Source organism: Pectinophora gossypiella, chromosome 20 (assembly GCF_024362695.1).
Source record: "Pectinophora gossypiella chromosome 20, ilPecGoss1.1, whole genome shotgun sequence".
In the NCBI taxonomy this organism is placed as follows: domain Eukaryota; kingdom Metazoa; phylum Arthropoda; class Insecta; order Lepidoptera; family Gelechiidae; genus Pectinophora; species Pectinophora gossypiella.
The window spans coordinates 6,772,144-6,793,284 of NC_065423.1; the positions used below are offsets into that span (position 1 = coordinate 6,772,144).

The following is a 21,141-nucleotide window of genomic DNA, read 5'->3' on the forward strand; positions in this document are numbered from 1 at the left end:
TGTGGGTGTTCTTATTTTTTATTTCATACTTATATAACAAAAATGTACATTTATTAGGTGAGAAGGTATTAATATAAATATAATAATAATTTTTGTGATATTTTTTATATTTTAATCGATTTTATTTGTTTTATTTGATTTGATTTTATTTATTATTTTAATTAATTTGAATGTTTTATTATGTAAATTATGGATCAGTGTAATCTGAAATAAAGCATTTTTTTTAATTTAATTTAATTAACAAGCATCCTGTGTTGGTTTGTGTCTATGCTATTGAGCTACGATGTATATCTTATTATTGGTACGTAAGACTAGAGAAAATCAGAACTTTTCCATCTTTTATCATTGGACAAATTACCAGGTTACCAACAGAAAGATATTATAAAAGTCTGTTCAGTATCACGTTCCAATGGAAATATTACGCTAAATTGAACGCCATTAGCTTTATTCTGTTGCGTATGATGAATCATTATTGACAACTGGTGTTATGTTGCGATGACACTAGTATGCTAGTGATGTCAAATTTGTTTTACCATGTTTGTAGTTGAATCGTGATCATGCTTTTGAATGTACCTAGATAAATACCTAATGATTACATGCCTAAATGATTGTTACTTTGGATAATAGGATTACGAAAGCAGTATATAAAGCGAAGGTTGGTGGCGGGGCTGATATTATACTCCACGACCACATCACCCCCCATCCCTTGCATTTCATATTACTAATTTACTTACAAGTTACCATTTACATTAATGATAAGCATCTAAGGTCAATCCAACCACTCTGGTGGATTTACCACGGTGTTTCATAACTTGACGATGTCTATGAGAGAGGCTTGAAATAATCTTGTGATTTGATGTGTTTCTCACATTTGTTGATTGTTTAATAAAAATATGAATTTATAACTCACATTCAATCAATGATTGACGTTGTTAATTTAACGGACTTTACTATAGAAACTTAAATAAGTATTTTCTTTCGAGAAGATTTTCGTATGTAAAAAAAAGTAAAAAGTCAAAATTAACAAATGTTAGCTCTTTTGGAAACTTTTATGACATACTGGAAATATAAATGGGAAAATTAAAAAAAAACATATTTATGTAAGGACATATTCGTTTTTGAATATGTATGTATTGTAGACTAAAGTATTTACACCAAAAATAAATCTCTAGTTTCTCCTATAACAGTTTCACTTTCTTCCACGACAATATTATGGTCAATTTGTCAATGATCCAACTGCATGCATTGAATATTTATGCTCACGCACAATGAATGCCAATGCCCAAAACCAATGTGAAAACGTTTTCGTTTTAGTAGCAACGTCTGATCAGAATCTGTAACAGAGTAAAAATATGTGCTTCATTGATTATGGATACTGATTTTGCTTCAAGAATGCGTAATATGTGTATTATTATACTGTGGCTTTGGTTTGATATTTCTTCTGGATTTGAATTGGACTGTAGGAGCATTTTTTGACCTGCTAACCTGACCTAATCTAATATTTTCTAATGTTATAAATGCGAAAATAACTTTTTCTGCTTATATTTAAATTATTTGTCTTTCTATCTGACCTTTTTATGTCTAAACCGTTAGGCCAATTTGGATGAAAATTGGCCGTTATTTAAATCGAAACCGAAGAACGGGCTTAGAGTGATCACATCACAAATTCATCATCCAATACAACTTAAACTAACTCCAAAAAATCTTTGTCAACAGGAACCCAACAATGACATAGAGCCCACGAGATGGCGCTACGTTTGAAGAAAGACATAAAGAAGGCGTCGTACTACGTTTGGTTCCTGGGTGCGCAGGAGTCACGTGGGCTGCGCGGCGAGGAGTTTGCTCTGCCTGCTATTAGGATATTGGAGGAGAGAGCGCGGGACTTAGAGCCGTTCAAAGTTACCTTGCAGGTTAGTATGGAATTCAAGTATAATATTCAGATAAGAACTTTTTTTTATAATGTCCAAGTATATTGACTCGACTATGCCTGATGGAACAATGAAAAGAAGCCTGAAACATAACGGATTTATTAAAAACATCGTAGAAGGAAAGAGAGGAAGAGGTAGACAAAGGAGAGCTTACATGGAACAGATTAAAGAGAAGGCGAACGTTGTGTCTTATACAGGGAAGTCAAATTTGTCAGAGAACAAATTTAAAGCTCACGTGAAGCTTACTTTATGTAAAAAAGCCTATTATAAGATTAATGATTACCTAAATGATAAAAATGTCTGGTATTGAATGTGTTCCTCTAGTTATTAAATAACTTGTAATGTACCCTCATTGATTTAAAAGATGTGTTGCTGTTGCAGTTTCTTGTCATTTCTTCTCCTCAGCCATAACACCTTGCGAAATGACGTAAATTCAAAAATGTTACATTGACCTTCAACAAGTTTATCCATGATAATTACGTTGAATAAATGATTCTGATTTCTGATTTCTGATTGATAGACAAGAATAGAGAATGTTAAACCGACAAGAGTGTCGCTCTTAAATTCTTAAAATATTAGACCTAATAAACTGCATTACAGTAGGAGTACTAGCATCCCCTCGAAAAGTAAAAAAAAAAAATAAGATGGATAAAGTTGTTTATTTTAAAACGAATACTAACTGTATTGTTCTTCATTCTACACCAATTTAAAGAAGAAAGAATCAGGTACATAAGTCATAATATCCCTTAAAACAATATACTTAGTCATAAAATGCTTTACCACGTAAATACAACACATACTACAGGTACTACAGATGTCTTCTTTAACATGCTAGGCTATCCCTTTAGGCCCTATGTCACTAGGGTTGCGCCACCGTAAAAATATTCGAGGTTCGGTTGCCGACAAAATATTGGTTGCGCAACTAAGTCAGCCGCTTTGAACCTCAGTAACTCATATTTTGTTGGTGGTGCCACCATGGTGTCTTAGTGAGCAGCTCTATATTAAAGGCAATAACTTCCCCGCAGGTCTCCCACAAAGGCCTGAAGATCATCCAGAATGTGACAGCGAAAGGCAAACAGCAGACGATCAAGCACTTCATACCTCACGGCAGCATCACCAGCGCGGTTGTCCAAAGCGATGTCGTGGCCTGTGTGTTGCTCCTTTACAACCCACTCACTGGGTGCCCCGTCCACGTCCACGCTTATAGGTAAGTCTTACAATAAGTTAGCTGGAGATCCATTCAAATGAGACTAAGAGAATACAATATAAATAGGTATCTACACGATAAATACTTTTCCATCAAACGAAGTAAAAAAGTAAGAAAGAAAAGAACATAACTTAGGAAATTAAATTACTTACTTAATAATTATTATACTTAATGCCGAAACGGCTTCAGCTCAGCATATGTCACGGCCGAGCTGTAGCTAGACTATGACGCTGATTTTCAGCTGCAGCTGGTTGGGGAATCAAAAAACAGTGAAACAAAAAACTGGGCTCCAAAGTCTAAACACATAATTATGTACCTAAACCGTAATGTAATGAACTATTAAATAATCTTTTTCATCCCCTTAGGGGGTGATTTTCGGGATAAAAACCATGGTCTGAAACTAACTCCATACCAAATCTAAATCGAATCAGCTGTTTAAGTGTGAAAAGGTAACCGACAGTAACTCTTACTTTCGCATTTATAATTTTAGTGTGGATTTATTATTTACTCTTTTATTCTTTTGTAACTCCGTAATATGCGTCTTTAAATAACAATTAAAACTAAATAAGTACACCGTTCACACAAAGCAATGCGAAATAATGCCTAAAATAAAGCTTAAATGTTATAATAATGACCTAATACTGTTTAAACTTAAACGCAGCCGTAATTGGCTATTCACAGCTGTAGCCTTCGTAAGTTAACACTTACCTAAGCCTAAATCCCACTGTTTATTCACGTCAGGCATTCAATAGGTATTCAAAGGTATTCAAATACCTAGAGTAAGAAATGATAGTAAGAATTTCGTAAGATGAATAAGCGAATTGAAATGCAGATTGAAATTGAAAATAAATTGGTTTAAGTCAATGTAATGGTGGTTTGATTACTGAGTGGGCTCTTATGTTAAATTAAGTTATTACACTATTAGGTTAACTAATGATAAAATAAATCGTACGATCTGTTTAGGTAAATAACCCTATTTACGAAAGGATTTTTGAACTAGCGGCATACAGTGATGGATGTTTTGACATAATACGTAAAGTGCTTACAGCAATTCGCTTCCTCAATATAGTTCTTCTCTTTTTCTATCGTGTGGGTTGTAAGGTGGATTACCAACCTTATCATCCCATGGTGTCAGGGTTACTATTGAACCGCCAAAGGCCATGACTCATGTAACGACTACGCACTTACATCAGTAAGTAGTAACCGAGACCAACGGCTTAACGTGCCTTCCGAAGCACGAATCGTCTTACTTTCGGGCAATCAGGTGATCAGCCTATAATGTCCTAACCAAACTAGGGATCACAAAGTGATTTTTATGATTTGTCCTCATCGGGATTTGAACCCAGGACCTCCGGATCGTGAGCCCAACGCACAACCACAGAGGCCGTCAATATAGTTATAAATTAATACGAAACTTGATGAACACAATAAAGTACAGCTATTTTCTCCTTAATATTAGATATATTAGCTAATATTACCTATTTGTTTCTAAATATTAATCGATACAAAACTTGATAAGCGGCACAAACGTAAAAAAAGCCATCATAGTGCAACAGCAGCATAATGCTAAGTATACTTAAGTAATACTACGACTAAATTGGCCATTTTAGACTAAAGTAAGACTCACAGGGGGTGAGGTCAGCGCTTGACACGAATTAGTGCGGGGCGGAGAGTTACCGTTCTATACGTAGTATTATTCCTTCTTCTATGACATTGGCCCCGATTCCTGCAGACACCGCCTAATTTTATTTTAAGTTATATCCGTCATTTTCATATCCGTCGAAAAGGAAAGGGACGGATGATTCACAGCTCTTAATTTTAGGAAGAATGAGTAAATGAATGAATAACCCGGGCGAATCAAAAGGTACGTCCCTGGTATGCAATCCGTTTGATGTGCTGTCTACTTAACTGTGTCGGGTTATTGACGGACGTAAAATTTTTAGACGGTTGGTTTAGATTTGTGCTTAAAATTTACGTGTGTTGCATAAATTTTATGCTTGTCGATTACCCGTCCCTTTCCTTTTCGGCAGATAAGAAAATGACAGATATAACTTAAAATAAAATTAGATGGTATTTACAGGAATTAGCACCAATATACTATTAAATTTAATAATAAAGGTAAAATCCCTTGTCGAGAAGGCCTTTTATAACCAACTAAAATTACTAGCTTTATATCTAACTAGGATCGTTTTAAAATAAACGTACTAACTTAAGTGCTAGAAAAATATTTAACATCAGACACTTGACATTTTAGCGTGATCTCGACCTTTGTGCATTGCAAATGTCATGACATGACAGTCAAGAGATGTTTAATACTGTGCATAATCGAATTATAGGCAAATCAGTATTCTTTGCTTGATTTTATTTGAGGTGTGGGTACTTAGTTCTTCTTGCGATGGATGTATCTCTGACCCCAATTGGGATAAAGTCGTGAACTTATGTTAAATGAAATGAAATGAAATTTATTGTAGTAAATGTGGTCATACATAGTGAAGGAAGTAAATATTATGTTATTATGTTATTTTAGATTGTAGGTTATAATAAACTTAGTTACAAGTATTTAAAGTCTATTTAATGATAATCTCTACTTACGAGTAAGTGTCTATATTACAAATGCGAAAGGAACTTTGCTTCTTCTTCTATCGTGTGGGTTGCGAAGTAGAGTACCAACCTCATCAACCCTGGTGTCAGGATTACTATTGAGCCGCACAAAGGCACAAAGACTTATGTTAGTAAACAGACTAATTTAAATTTTAATTATTAGTATAACATAGCTTCACGCCCGTATTCCTGAAGGGATAGGCAGAGGTCTATAGTACATCCACTCCTCGCCAGCTACGTTTAAGTCCAATGTAATACAACTTTTCAACTTTTTTTGAATTTTCTTTTCTTTTCTTTCTTTTTGTTTTATTGTGTTTTCTTTGTTTTGTTTGTTGTCTCTTGACCATGACTTTCGAAGGTGGAGGCTTGGAGTCCTAAAGCACAGCGTATCCTAGTTTAGGCTCCAGCCTCTACTAATATTACCATGTATTTTTGTAGAGGAAATGAAGATTTTACTTACTTACTAATAGGGGGCGAGCCTGTGAACTTAAAAGGCAAAGTTTGTATGAAAATTTTATACATAAGTACTTAGTTTTAATACTAGGGTTTCTCGGAAACGAAATCGCGGGCAACAGCTAGTATATACATATAAAGGATTTCTATTCATATTTCAGTTCAACAAATCTAGCTTCGAGACCTATTGCGAGATTCGATCTTGCGACGTTAGAATACGAACCACTACGCCATCATAACAGTGTAGAGCCATAAATAATAACAAAAAAAACATATTTCACCTTCAAAGACGTGTCATAAAAAAAAAAAAATTCAATGAAAAACGTTTACGACTTGCAAGTTTTGTTAATAACAACAATAAGCTTATTGCAAAATTTTGTGTGAAGTCATAAATTTAAAAAAAATACATTTTCACATTAAAAGTACGGCTAAGTAACAACAGTATAGTACCAAGAACATTGCAACATTTATGAAGATGCACCGACTACCAGCCTGGTTGCAACATGAAGTCTAAATGTCAGTTACAATCCTTTGTTTCTGTTCAGAAGGCTCTTCGGCGTGAGGTTAGAAAGAGCACGCTGATATATCTTAGTCTGTTGGGGAAATTTTAATGCATTATTCTTGTTAACATTATTGGGTACTTACCTTCTTATGTACGGAAGGAAGAACATAAGTAAGTTTATTTACTACAAATGCCATCGATGCTGCCATTTTAGTCTTAAATTTTGAAAATGAAATAAAAAATCTCTGAAATTGTTTCAAATATTGATTGGGGATTAGGAGGTAGCCGTGGTCATATGCCGTCGTAAGCAAACTCTTAATATGACATACGATCTCGACTATCCGGACCCCATTACGGATTAAGAACAATTAATTCAAAAGACAATGGGCATAATTGTATGGAACTTGGTTCAAGAACCTCTACAGATGAGACTTGCAGGAAATGAAAGTGTATGCTTGTTCTATAATTCTGGTAAAGTTCTATCAAATTCTGTTTCGGCGGATAAATACAGTGGTGGATTACAAAATCGCCTCAAGATTGTTGCCGAATAACTATTTGACTAAGTCTATATAAATAATTATATATCATTAAGTATATATATACTTTTTATTGAAAACAAAATGTTTTTTATAAACAAATCTAAATCAATTTACTTCCGTAGCGCCATTTTTTCCGAGGTTCTTGGATCAGTTTTGCCCATTGTCGTTTCATATTTAGAGATCATTAAATGTTTGCATCTATGATTTACTTCTAACAACAAAATACTCTGCCTTTCAATCGGAATTGATTCAGTGATCAAAACAGCAATTTTACAAATTAGTATCACGATCGAAGTGAAACTTTCTTCGACCGAGTCTTCAATCCTAGAATGACCGAGCCATACAAAGTCGGGAATGTGGCCCTCCGTTTATTGCTGCATTCATCTTCAGTCGACGAGCCCCAATCAAACGGCCCTAGGCCCATAAATGGGGGCCCATCAGTGCAGTCGTTAAGGTGATAGACCAGATGTGGTTCCGCCTAGCTAGGCTATGGTACTCAATCTGTAACGGTAGTGTTGCTTTTAGTGGATGTAATGAAATTGATCAGCTAAATACTTTCAATCAATCAGTTGGATGGGATAGTTTCCATGTTCTTCTCCTAAAAATAAGATAGCCAATAAGACATACCAATAATCGAAGTTTCAAAAAAGTCCTTAAAAAGTTTCAACACGGACCACAACAAATATTAAAAGAAAGTTCTTGAATCCAGTATAAAATATTTATCACTACTTACCTACTTACATTTATTTTTAAAATGAACTCAAATGATGAATGAACTTATCAAAGTTGTACTGCTGGAAGCTAGACTTGCGGAGTTCTACAGTGATAGAATCTTCTTTTCAATTTCTAAATAAATCAATTATTGTATGGCAGTAAATAAAGAAAAATATTATAAAAAGCCATTTGCATTTATTTTTTAATATCTTTTTTATTAAACAAAAGGTATATACTTACGTAATTTGTTTGTACAATAACAGCCAGTCATAATTTATCAATAAAAAAATCTCCTTAGTCAAAGTTTTTATTATTTAAATATTTTTAATTTTATTTAATTAAAAAGATTTTACTATTTTTTATTGAAGTAACTAAAAATTGTAACTAAATTATACAACAATGAGCTAAAATAACTCATTATGCGGCTTAAATCATTCTATGTACCTACTCCTAACAAGTCTTCATAATATTACAACTTGAGCTACTTTTGGTATTACTAACGAATTTACGTAGTATTAGAGTGGGTATAGAAATAAGCATTATTATTTAGAAAGAATGTAGCATAATATTAGAACTGCATTACAGTAGTGGTGCTGGCAACCCTTCGAATAGTAAAACAGCAGTAGATAAAAATTATAATTATAGATGAATAAAGTTGCTTATCTTAAAACGAATACTGCCTGTATTGTTCTTCATTCTACAGCAATTTAATATTATTTAGAAAGAATGTAGCAAAATATTGACATCCTCTGGCGCGGGTTATTGCAGTGCGTTAGACTTTTTGTATCCATTACGAGTTAGAAGTTGGCCGACGGGTTTTTAATTCCCCATCTGAGTGCGGTTCCTGGCCCAGGAATGTAGTCGTGGGTAAGGCTTCTCCAACACAGCATACTGCCTAGTGCCTGTTTCATATAATTATTTTATTTCATTTTCTCTCGGTTTGTTATGTCGGAATTGGCGGGAGATATGCTTGTAAAACGTTTGTGTCGGTGCTCGTGAGGTTTAAGGTGTTTTTTTATTGAGACAACTTGTACCTATAACAATATTTAAATCAATAAGTTCACATTTACCTCTACTTGAAAATCTACTTTAAAATAAGAAGACTTTTTGATCTCCTAAGTCCTTATTGAATTTGACAGAAAACGTATACAATGTAAATATCTGACTTGCCGTTTAATATTTAAAAAATAATTTACTTTGTACAAAAATATAATTATCTTTCGATAAAAAATATTATTCTAAATTCACTTTAATTAAAAATATAGAAAGCAATGAACATCCTCGAAATATAAAATTCTAGAATTCCATTTTCAAATCGACTCAAATTGACACATACGACGCACCTTAGAATTCCGCACCTCGCATTAACCCGTGTCACTTGCATAATGACACGTATAAAACACACCATCACACGGAACTGTTAGTTATTTCCTGTCTTCTCCAGACACATTACAATACTAGTAAGGCCTTGTCACAAATAGCTGAGAAGTCACAGCGCATCCCGTGACCTAAGACGTGATATGTCAACCGTTGCCACACTGTACAAGCAGCGTCGGTATTTCTATTTCTCGATTGATATTTTATTCCTATATGTATTGTTGCATTTTGTTCTATTACTTCGAATTTTAAAACTGATACTTACACATTTTCACATTTTTAAATAGGTATTTTTAATAGGTTTTTTACTTGGTTTGACTTCAAAGTTCAAACAACTTTAGCGTCCTAATGTGTTCCATTTATCCCTCATCGCGCTTTCGGGGGTACTTGTGTGTATTTAGTTTGTTGGTACTTAGTTCTTAATAGGGTAGAGAGCACGAGTTACTCATAAGTCTTAAAATTATAACTCCCACTCGCGACAAAAAAAGAGAAGTAACGCTTTCGCGCTTAGCAGATAAAAATAAATAATATTTACAAACCTAAACAAATGGCTGTCACCAATATGCGGACGTCCAAACATACATTTCTAAGGCGCATTATAACTTTCTAATGAAAGAACAATTTCTTCTTATTTCTAGGACAAAGGTCGTCGGAGTAACCCCGCATACATTTACAGAAACTTTAGATACAAAATGTGATACTTAATGTCACCTTGTGTAAAGAAAGTAGCTACGCGAAATTAAGTCTTAGAACTGTCAATTCGAAGCGATATTGCTCACTATATGTACGGTTATTATTACATCCATTGTTAATTTTATGTACTTAGTTTCTATTTTCAAAGTCACGAATGTAATTTTAAAAAAGTAGGTAAGTATTACTCTGACAAAATTAAATGATTTACTCAACAGCTTTATGGTATGAAGATTTTTGAAGGTTACAAAAAAGACTTAACTTCATTTTCAATATAAAATTCGAATTTTTATCAAGTTTTTTATCAACATTCTACATTCGTTCATGCCTACTTTTTACCTACTTTAGTGTTGCGAATTATTTCAGATAGCCACTGCGTAGACAGAGAGCATTCAAAACTGTTTTTCCAAATTCAAATATTCGAGTACAGATTAAAAAATATTCGCAATACTTTCACCATTGGTTTTGTCACCTGCCAGTTTGAAAAGAGTTGTTTTCATGGAATACAACGGAACACGTTTGGGCGCTAAAAAATTGGATGAATAGACTACTAACAAGGCGTGAAGAGAAAATTAAAAATGTTGGTGCTGCTGACAGCTTTTTGGGGTTCTGTAGCTAAAATATCTTAATAGATAGATTCAAAACCATCTGAGTGACCATTCTGTGTTCCTTCTAACATAATAGACCGTTATTATGGACAATGGCTGATCACTCGTATCAATCTTAGGACTTCGTATCAAAAGTGGCTGCAAGTTGTCTTCTGATCTCTGCTCACCCCATTAGAGATGACGGCCTGGAGTTCACGCATTAATGTAAGAAGTCTATGTTATTAGCTATATTCTAACTTCTAAGCGGCATTCGCATAGAAGAACCGTTATGCACCGTAAATGCTATTATGTGTAAGTACCTAAGAATTGAGAAAACCAGTTATGTTAGCGGGAATTAGTTATATAATAATTATGCAGATTATGATTTTCTTACCAATAATGACACAGGAGAACCAGACTTTAACGTACCTAGATATAGAATTACAAAATTTTAATGAAAATAATGATAAAAGTAGGCCCGGCACAAATTCCTTACTAAACCATCACCGCGAGTTAAGGTGATTCGTTTTCCATACAAAAGTTGATGCAGTGCTACAGGAAAACGGATAGAGGAATATTGTTATAAAACCGATAAATAGTAATATTTTGGTGTATTATTTTCGCAAACTAACAAAAATTTAGGGTCCGAATACGAGAAGTACCATATTTCAGACCCTCAATTTTGATCAATTCTACATTTGTAGTGGTGCAGATTACAGTGTATTTGCTGAGCGTGTAGTGGTGTCAATGTTAGTGTGTGTGCGTGATAGTTTTTTTTTTTTCTCTAAAGGCTTTGACTACTTGACAAGTGTAATAGAATGTCAGTGACAATTTATAAAGAGATTTTGTATGAATAAATAAAAAACTAAAAATATTACAATCTGAGAAAAGGAATATTGGAAAAATATTTTTGGTTTAACGCATATTTTTTAAACATTTTTAAATAATGGGTAAGTACCGTGTTTTAAAAGAGGACATATATTATAATAAAAAATCAATACATAAAATGACATGGCTGTATGGGCATAGTTCCCTTTGCCTTACCCTTCGGGGAAAACCAAATCAAAAAGAAAGTTGTTGCATTTGCCGGCCTAAATAGTAGTCATTTATAATTAATTGTTTTTCCATCCAACATACAGATTTATTTATATTCTCTTTGCCGCGGACTTTTTGGTGGGAACGGGAACGGGAATGTTGCTTTCTTCATTGAATAATCTAAATAATAAATACGAAGTGGTGTTTTGTGGTTAATGATCACATTAAGTTAGTCGGAAAACATTCCCGATAGTATTATTAAATCGGAATATTCAATAAACAAAGTGTACCTATCTATTTTCGCTTTGCGCCAACAAGCCGCTTACTTCGTTTGGGGTTTGGAGTAAGAGTCTGTGTGGGGGCTTAGGTTTCATCATTTCATTAATCATCATCAAGAAAAAAAAACACAAGACATGGCTGTATGGGCATAGTTCCCTTTGCCTTGCCCTTTGGGAAAAAAAATAAGATAAATTTTGAAATTCTTATGTATAATAAACAAACATCACAGACATCATGACAGATCTAAAACTAACGAAAATCTTTTTTTTTTTTTATTTGACTTATTTATGAATTTTAATCAAGAAAACGTGATAATAAGTTCGACAGCAACCAGTTCAGGTCCCCGAAACAGCCCATTTCAGGCCGCGTATATATGGAAATACTACTTCAACACGTCCCAGCCTCGTCATTTTTTAACGTCCTCGTTAAAAAAAACGTCCTAACCTGAACTAATTAACCTAACAATAAACACCACGCGTAAATATAAGTCCAGAAATGCGCTGCAAGTCGTCTGGACTGGGCGCGAAAACAACATAAAATTCGATTAGCTGCTAAGTGTCCCGCATGCTATCACCAGCTGTCACTGACATACGTATGAAGTCCCGCGGATTTTATTGGAACTAAATGACAAGTCATAATAATTATATGCGGATACTGCGACATCAGCGCCGTGCTTGCGGGACGTCCTGAAGCGCTATTACATCTTTCAAACGCGATGCGTCAAAGTTTGAACCGACGCAATTTAGGAAAAATCTACCTTATTATTACTGTACTGCGATCGTTATTTGTAAAATCATACAATACATATACACAATTCTTTATACACAATATAATTATTATGACATATTGTGGACTTTCCGGTAGACCTACAAAAATGGAACAATTCAACCATACGTTGTTTTGTTATATCTCAATGGGCTCAGGCAGCGTTTTCGCCGAAAGCTCCAAGTCGGCTATATTTGTAACGATAATTATGTTTGATATTCATCATCATTTTTGAACCATTTTATACAAACAAAAAATACTTGTATAAATTATATACCCTAAAGCACGCCCATGAATCACTACTCATTGGTGAAAACCGTATGAAAATCCGTTCAGTAGTTTTTTAAAAAATACGGAAATTACGGAAGGTACTTTAGTGCAAAGTACATTATTGTATAATTATAATATTACTGGTAAAAGTGATACTTTTTGAAAATTCCGTAACAAATAAACGGGTTCGCCAAATTCAATTGTAAAAAAAATACAAAAAGTAAAAACAATTAAAACATGCACTTGGGGTTTGAACCGTGAAACTTAAGAATGGCGGCGACTGCTTTACCAAATGCGCCATTTAGACGTTAGAAGTAGACTTCAAATTATGCATCTCTTTTAATAGCTAACCTAGTTCGCATGTGTGTGTGACAGCTTCGTGTTTGTACACAAATTGAAATGACACCAACTTTTGATGCAATGTTTTAATATGATATCTGCAGTAAATACTTCAAAATTGTAGCTTAACTTAAAGATAATGTATGTAAGATTTCGCCACCTAACGTTTCACTGGGTCAGAACTCAACACTAAACGAATAAATGGAAAAAAATACGAAAAATGCAGAAGTAACGCCATCTGCTGACGCAGCGTTACCTAGCTGACTGACACGCATCACCTTAACATGTATTGACGCTTCAAAATTAAGAACGTATTAAATATACGGAACCTTTCAAGCACCATTGCGTTAAGCATTTGACTGTTTCTTTTTTTAATTCCAAATGGCATTAGAGCCTACCATTGGAGGCGACGACTTTATTTCCGGGTGCTATTTAAGTGTTCTTTGTGGAATTTACCATTGTTGAACAAAATATAAGCTGTTTTGTTAATCTGCGATATTATTGTAACTGTTATAATACTTTTAATTTCGTTACTGAATTTCTTTCTTTTGTTTATAGTAACACAAGTGTCGTTATTTCTTTATTATCTTCTATGTAACAGGGTATTTGACTGGGTCAAAGATAAATTATAAAATGCTAATCGAGAAATAGAGATCAAACTCTACGATCCATGTATTTTTATTACTGAAGCATTTTCGGATTTTAACTACGAAACGAATCACAATGAGTTTCCTCTCAGACGACGCCCTGAGCCGAGGTTCGCGCCCAACCGGGCACCCTCAGGCCTGTTGTCTTAAACGTTGTACCGGGTGAAAGCCTTCAGCGCTCCCCATTTGTCCGGCTAAGTAATTAATGCCATCTGCGGCAAATCTACAATCTACTAAATCTAGTCGTAAATCTATATAAGTCACGTCAAAAAAATAGAATCACAATGAGTACGACGGTTGACTAATTTTATTCATGACGTCATTAGAACAGTATTTCCATAAAGACAAAGTAGAAACGTTTCGTTTTGATGTTTCTTAAAAAGTATCTCATTTCACTAGGGTTTGCTAGGATGCAAAACTAACTTGTTTGAGGTAGTAACTTTTTTTAATTCAGATGGAGTTGCTCTTGTCTTCAATATTGTACTTTATCCATATACCAATGGAATGCTATAGTTAGTATTTATTTAAATAAGTGTTCTACACCACCGGGGTTAAAAAGGACACATCGAAGAAGCAACCTGATATTGCTATTTGGTATTTGGTGACATTGCGCACTTACTTTTATACTATACAAATATAATGCTTTATTAAAAAAATATAAAGAAAGAATTACAAAAGACTCTTAACTAGGTACATGGCAAATGGCGGCCTTATTGCTTAAAGCGATGTCTTCCAGACAACCATAAGGCGAGTAAAAATGTAAAAAAAATGTTATGAGTAAATGTATGTATAGGTGTGCGCAAATGACAAATTGCAATATTGATTTTTAGATGCTCTGCTTCTATGCTGTTCTGGAAGCAAATTAAAAACATAGAAATCTTTCAGCTACTTGTCTTCCCGGGCATGTCGTAAAAACCGACAGAGGGATTGTGTCCTCTAACACGATGGACTAATGTTATGGGCGATAGGCTGATCCCTTATCACCATAAGGTTCATCATATCCAGCTTACGACATCGTATCAACAGTGGCTGCAAGTTGTCTTTGATTACTTGTAGCTCTGCCCACCCCATTAGGGATACGGGCGTGAGTTTATGTATGTATGTATGTATGATTTTTAGATGAATTGCTTCAATATGGCTTTCTTAACCCCCCTGATGTTTCTACGATCTCATACTATTATGCTTTAGACATAATTTGCCATCATATTTTGCATTTTTTTTTAAATATTTTGTAGGGTACGCTGAGCAAAGCGGCGCAGAATTAATTCTTAAAATCATGCATATATTTTGCAAGCGTGAAATGGGTGTATATATTACACCCCTACACCTTTGGGGATACATCCGTTATGCTATGTTGTGTTATGTATCCATCTATGGCATCATCACACCACACCTTCCGAGTAAACATTCCACAAAAATTTAATAAATAAAATAAAAGTGAATTCTCAAATATCAAAAGCAATATTAATATCGCCTTGACATTCATATCATAACGTATTCAATTGATAGAACTATGAGTCAGGGACAAGAACCGTATCTATCGTAACCAAGCTATTTAAATATTTATGTAAGTAACCATTTTATATTATTTATTATGCATTTTATTCGTGGGAACCATTTTCTAGTTAATACACGGTGTAAGTGACATCGCTACGAAAACTTTGAGGGATGATTCAGACCATTATTCTGAGTTGATAACAATTTCCTGAAAAATTCCACTTGATATCAACTCAGAAGCCTGCATCACGCCTGTAGTCCCAAAAGGGTAGGCAGAGGTGTGTGGTTCTAAGTTATGATGTTCTCACTCTATCAAATTCCGTGAAGTAAAATGTCTCTATTGCGTCAAAACCAGCCTATGCGTGACTGCGTGTCTGGCATTTAATGCGTGACATGCATTTCAGTGTCGCGTGCCATAATTTGCGGTAAATGCCTTCACTGCCATAATTCTGTTAAGACAGCAGCCTTGCAATTATGACTATGTCGTGTATGCCATTGGAATAAAAAATTGAAATGCAATTAGCGGCATTATAACTCTAGTACTCTCATACGTTGTAATTGCTATAACGGACAGCTAGTTATTTTTATATTATTTAAATAATGTTGTTTGACATAACAGTACTGCCCTGTCTGATTGCCTGGAAGTGATGGCTATCTTAGCAATAAGACTATCTTTTGTATTTTTGTTTATTTTGTATTCGTGTATTCTATGTTCCTTCCTGGGACGTTCAAATGACCACATCGACGCAATTCATCTAAGTAAGCGATATTGCTATTTGACATTTGTTTGCTTTGCGCACTTACTTTTATATGCGCAAATGTCTAATTGCAATACTGCTTTCTAGATGAATTGCTTCGACGTGCCCTTTTTAACCCCTGTTCAAAGAAGATGGCAAAAACATCTCTATCAAGTAGTTCTCGCTTACTCAAGCTAACATTTTGCGTTCACCTCATAAAGTAAGTTAATTGATAAGTATATCTTCCCGGAAAGACTCTCAGTACTTCGAATTATGTACCTAAGTACGTATAAGTTATCGGTGTTTAGTTAGTAGTAGCATAGAATAAGGAATAATACCACGTATAGAATGGCAACTCTCCGCTCCCCACCAGCGGCTGAGCTAGGTTTACCTCACCCCCTCGGTCTTACTTTAGTCTTCAATCGTACGGGCGTCAGACATCACACACAGATGTGCGTGTACGGTAACGTCAATGTGTACTGTCTGAGTGTGGTAATAGTACACCAATTTATAAATACTGTTAGGCCAAAATACCACTACAAAGTAATTACCTAAAAGACCTTTTAATTAACTTAATTGGTATGCAATGGCATTCTCCACGTCAATAACTTATTGTTTAATAGGTAGACTGATGTTTTAATGCTATCCATCTGCTTTCAGCAGAACACATGTTCTATAATGAGACATCAGCCGATATCCTTGACTTTAAAATGTCAGCATTCCGTTTGTAACCTATAGTTTTTCGTGCTTAGAAGATAATGTTGCTAGCGGCAAGAAATGCCTAATATAGTAGTATTTTATTAGACGATCGCGTGGTGTTAAATAAAATCTGGGGTAATCCATATAATATATATTACATCGTACTGTTCAGGCTCTTAACCAACGAATTCGACTATGAGTCTAGTATGAGTGATATCCAGGATTTATGGCCCAGTTATGTCAATATGGCATAGTTATGGCAGACTCCCCCCAGAGTGGGTGTATATATACGGTTACGAGCATTAATATGTATATATACACTTTGGTACCATGTCACATTAACTTTTTTGACAAATTGAACTGTATGTCTCACTAAATGTCAAATATGTTAGTGCGACAGACTCCTAAAGTGGGTAAGTACATTATATTGCTCATGACTGTACATACATTATAAACTGCCTCCTACTGAAGTATGACCTAACATTCATACCCCTGTATTTCTTTAATTGACTCGACGAGAATCGAGTCAGGGCCTCTGCGAGTGGTGATCAAAATTTTGGTGATGTAATAGACAAAGAGTAACTTTTTTAAAGTAGGTTAACGGCAATGTCATCACATCACTTATTTAAGAGCCACGCTCTTGTCGGTGTAACATTCTCCATGCTAATTTTTAGGGCAAAATAGGGCAGTGGTTTCCCTCTTGCCTTCCTCACATTCATTGCATTTAGATGTACAATAATGAATTACCCAGTCTTCTTTTTTTTGCTAGTGGGTCTAGTGCATATTTCCATACCTAGTTGAAACATATTGACTTCATTAAACTATACAACAACGTGTAGGCGTTTAACAATAATTACAACACGACAACTACTTAACCAAAAACACAAACTTGTTCTCCAACAATATTACCATAACAAAGATAATGTTATAAATAACGCGATGAATGGTAACGCGTATTTACTGTTACGCAATGTCACTGTGATATGGTAATAGTTATTTATGCTAATAATTCTGCCCCGCCTATGTGAGGTTTGGAATGCTCGCGAGTCGTACAGCTTGCGACATTCGTCAAAAGTGGTCGTGCAGAGCGTAGTGATGGGAGGTTTATATCGATGTGTGGATGTACGCCTAATAAATTTTAGGCCGCATTTAGATCAAATTAAGGCTGCAATTTCAAGTCCTATGAATTTTATAGAATTGTTTAAATGTGGAAGGAGTGGAATTCTCTGCCGTTTTCTGTATTTCCGAATGCCAGAGTGAACAGGCACCTTTTGGGCGAGCTCGCTCCATCTTAGGCCTCGTCAATGCCTTCGGGCAAGTCTGGGGCCAAGAGCAAATCCATCAAAAGTAAAAAAAAAACTTCGCGGCGGCTTGGCGGACCGAATCCGATGAGCTATTAACTTATCTGAATTGCAGTTTTTACTAACACAGATGGCTCGACCATTATAGACGGCGATACGGCTCACCATCTAACACGTTGGTCTAACAGAAAGCTCGGTGAGGTGTGGGTACTTAGTTCGATGCGATGGACGTACCTCTGACTACCCCAATTGGGATATACAGTAGTAGTGATCTTATGTTATGTGGAAACTTGCTTGCTCGAGAAGATTTAGCATGTAACTTGCAGTGGATTAGCTTAGTGTTCGCTCTGATGAATTAAACAAACAACAGCATGCTAAATAGGTATGGCTCTAGAAGTCGATTCATAGTAAAGTAAATAGTATAAATACTATAAATAAAAAAAGAAAAATAAAGATATAAATCAAAGAGAAATGAAAATGAAAAATCAAAGAAAGAATCAGTAAAGATATAAATCTTTACATAAGCAAAAAGTTCGTAAGCCATCTTCTAATTCGATAGGTTATTCAAATATGATTGTATAAGTAACGTCATTACGAGTCAATGACGTCATAGGCACTTACAGAATCATGTTTGAAAGACCTATCGAATTTCACGACGTTTTTACGAAGTCGCCCTCTTAAATAACACACCACTGTACTCAATAACTAGATACCCAATAGGCCTATGGCCTACATACTTGACAGAGGCAAGTGCCCATCAAAATGACAGCTGTAGACCTTGTCATACATTCAACTTTGACATTCGCACTATACAATAGAACGTGTATGCTTCGTAACATGATCTGTGATATGAAGTGGTATACAAGTTGAAATGTAGGTAAATACGATAACAATCGGTTACATTCTTAATATTAAATGTGAATTACTAAATTTCTGCAAATCTAAAACTGATAAAAAACTTAACTAAAACGAAACAATAGACTCGATATTTTGTGACGTATTTCTATGACTTCACGGCGTAAGTTGACATAGAAATTCCGAAGTAATTTCTTGTTTTGACGTTTAGAGAAAAGTACCTGATTTGACTAATGGAAACTCGCCTATTGTTTCTTCATATCTGAAGAGTTGTTATACAGTGGAAAGTGAAATGGCAATAACAAATCGTTTTTGACATTAGATATTTCAAGTAAAATGAAAATTGTGGTCGCTATATCGAAAAACATCGATTTTAAAAGATATAGCAGAGGTATTGAGTTTTCTCTGCGAACAAAGAAATACAATGTCTAAATCCCTTAAGCATTTTACAATTATTATAAGTAGACAGAGAAAAAGATACAATAGAATCGTGTACTAGGTTTAAGATAAATTATGAAATTCTGATTACTAAATAAAGACAGATCTAAAACTAACGAAAAACATTTTCTTTTCTCTATTTAACTTATTTATGAATTTTAATCGAGAAAAAAAATAGTAAGTCCGACATTTTATCACGTTTTTTTTTTGACGTCACAGTGTGGTGTTTTATACAAATTCCATAGTCATTTTGTGTTTTGACGTTTATTAAAAATTAACTGATTTTGACTGGTTGGAAACTAGCCTAGATCTCACTTTTAGAGTAATATCTCTAAAACAGATTCCCATATCCAAAACATCCGCTCAACCTATTCGTTCATAAATTATGATTATTCAATAAGTACTCTACGATACTACTAAACTGATTATATACAACCGTTATATCATATGCTTATTCGGTAATAGAAATACTTTGAGCCTTGTAATAGATCGTTTGTCTACTTAGTAGAAGCGTGATAAAATCGTATTGTTCGATATTTTAGATAAGATCTTAAATGAATGAAAGCATTGGTAGTGTGATGAATGACTCATACTTGGTCATATGCCCGGAATATTTCCAAACTGGACTATAAAAAAGCGCATAAAATTAAAAATAGCATTTAATCTTTAATCTTTAGGCAGATAAGACCAGATTACATGTCTCGAACTGTAATCAGTTCTCGAATTTATATAATCAAATTCATAATACAGTGTGGTGATTTATCAGGTAATCAGATGAATTTATCAATTCGGCTGTAAGGGGCGGTTGGAGGCCATTCACGGGGTTATACCCCATATTCTAACATCGTGGGTTTTTTACCCTATATTCACACAGCTATGGGCACGTTGCCCAATTGTGGGTATTTTGCCTCATAGGTGTTCATATAACTATGACACATTTCAGTTTTGATGATTCAGAATTCGGATAATTCGTGAGCTTACATGATTATGTATGCTCGACGACAGTACAAGAAAGAACAATTTAAATAAGAAAAGCACCGAATGTCCTTGCTATTAAAGAGATTTTACAAGTGGAACATTGCCTCTTTGGAAACATTCCCTGGAACGGCACATCACTGCTCATATGAGTTTTACAGTTCCTGAATTGATTGGAAGGTAACTTGATAGATATAGTACTGGTTTGACAGGTATACGAATTGAATCAACCATTCACTCAACGACATTATATTTGTTCAGCAATCGAATTGTTGAGTCTTTAACTGTCAACTTGTTAATGACAGATTGGTCACAATCGATGAACTATGCTGATTGAACCTGATTGAACTATCCATCTCAATCTAGTAGTAGGTAAACGAATTGAATATTGGATGTGTAGGCAGTTTCATAAATAATGTAAATCACATCAATTAAAGTGACTAATAAGTATTCAAAATTAACATTTTTTTTATGAATTTGCATTAAACTGAACGATCACTTCAGTACAATTAGTACACTAGTAACAACAAAACAATTACACAATTAGTAGTTTATATTTCAATAAAGATAACATTTTACTGATTTTGCAATAGCCTCAATGCGCGGTAAGAATTAGATCTGTCAAAATTCGTAAGCTAGTGTTGTGACGTTTATAGAGATGATCAGTCGATATTAGGTCGATCGATTCTTTTCTATCTAACACAAC

At 34.6% G+C, this 21,141-nt stretch overlaps 1 protein-coding gene across 5 annotated transcripts in view; it reads left to right on the forward strand.

Moving 5' to 3' along the window:
* The window catches only part of LOC126375996 (nuclear speckle splicing regulatory protein 1), a 115,941-nt gene that overhangs the window by 78,676 nt on the left and 16,124 nt on the right, over positions 1-21,141 (forward strand). For all 5 annotated transcript variants that reach the window (XM_050023136.1, XM_050023141.1, XM_050023139.1 and 2 more), the window contains exons 3-4: positions 1,717-1,910; positions 2,954-3,135. In XM_050023136.1, coding sequence (XP_049879093.1) covers positions 1,746-1,910; positions 2,954-3,135 — 347 coding nt within the window. In that variant the 5' untranslated portion in view covers positions 1,717-1,745. The remainder of the gene's footprint in view (positions 1-1,716; positions 1,911-2,953; positions 3,136-21,141) is intronic.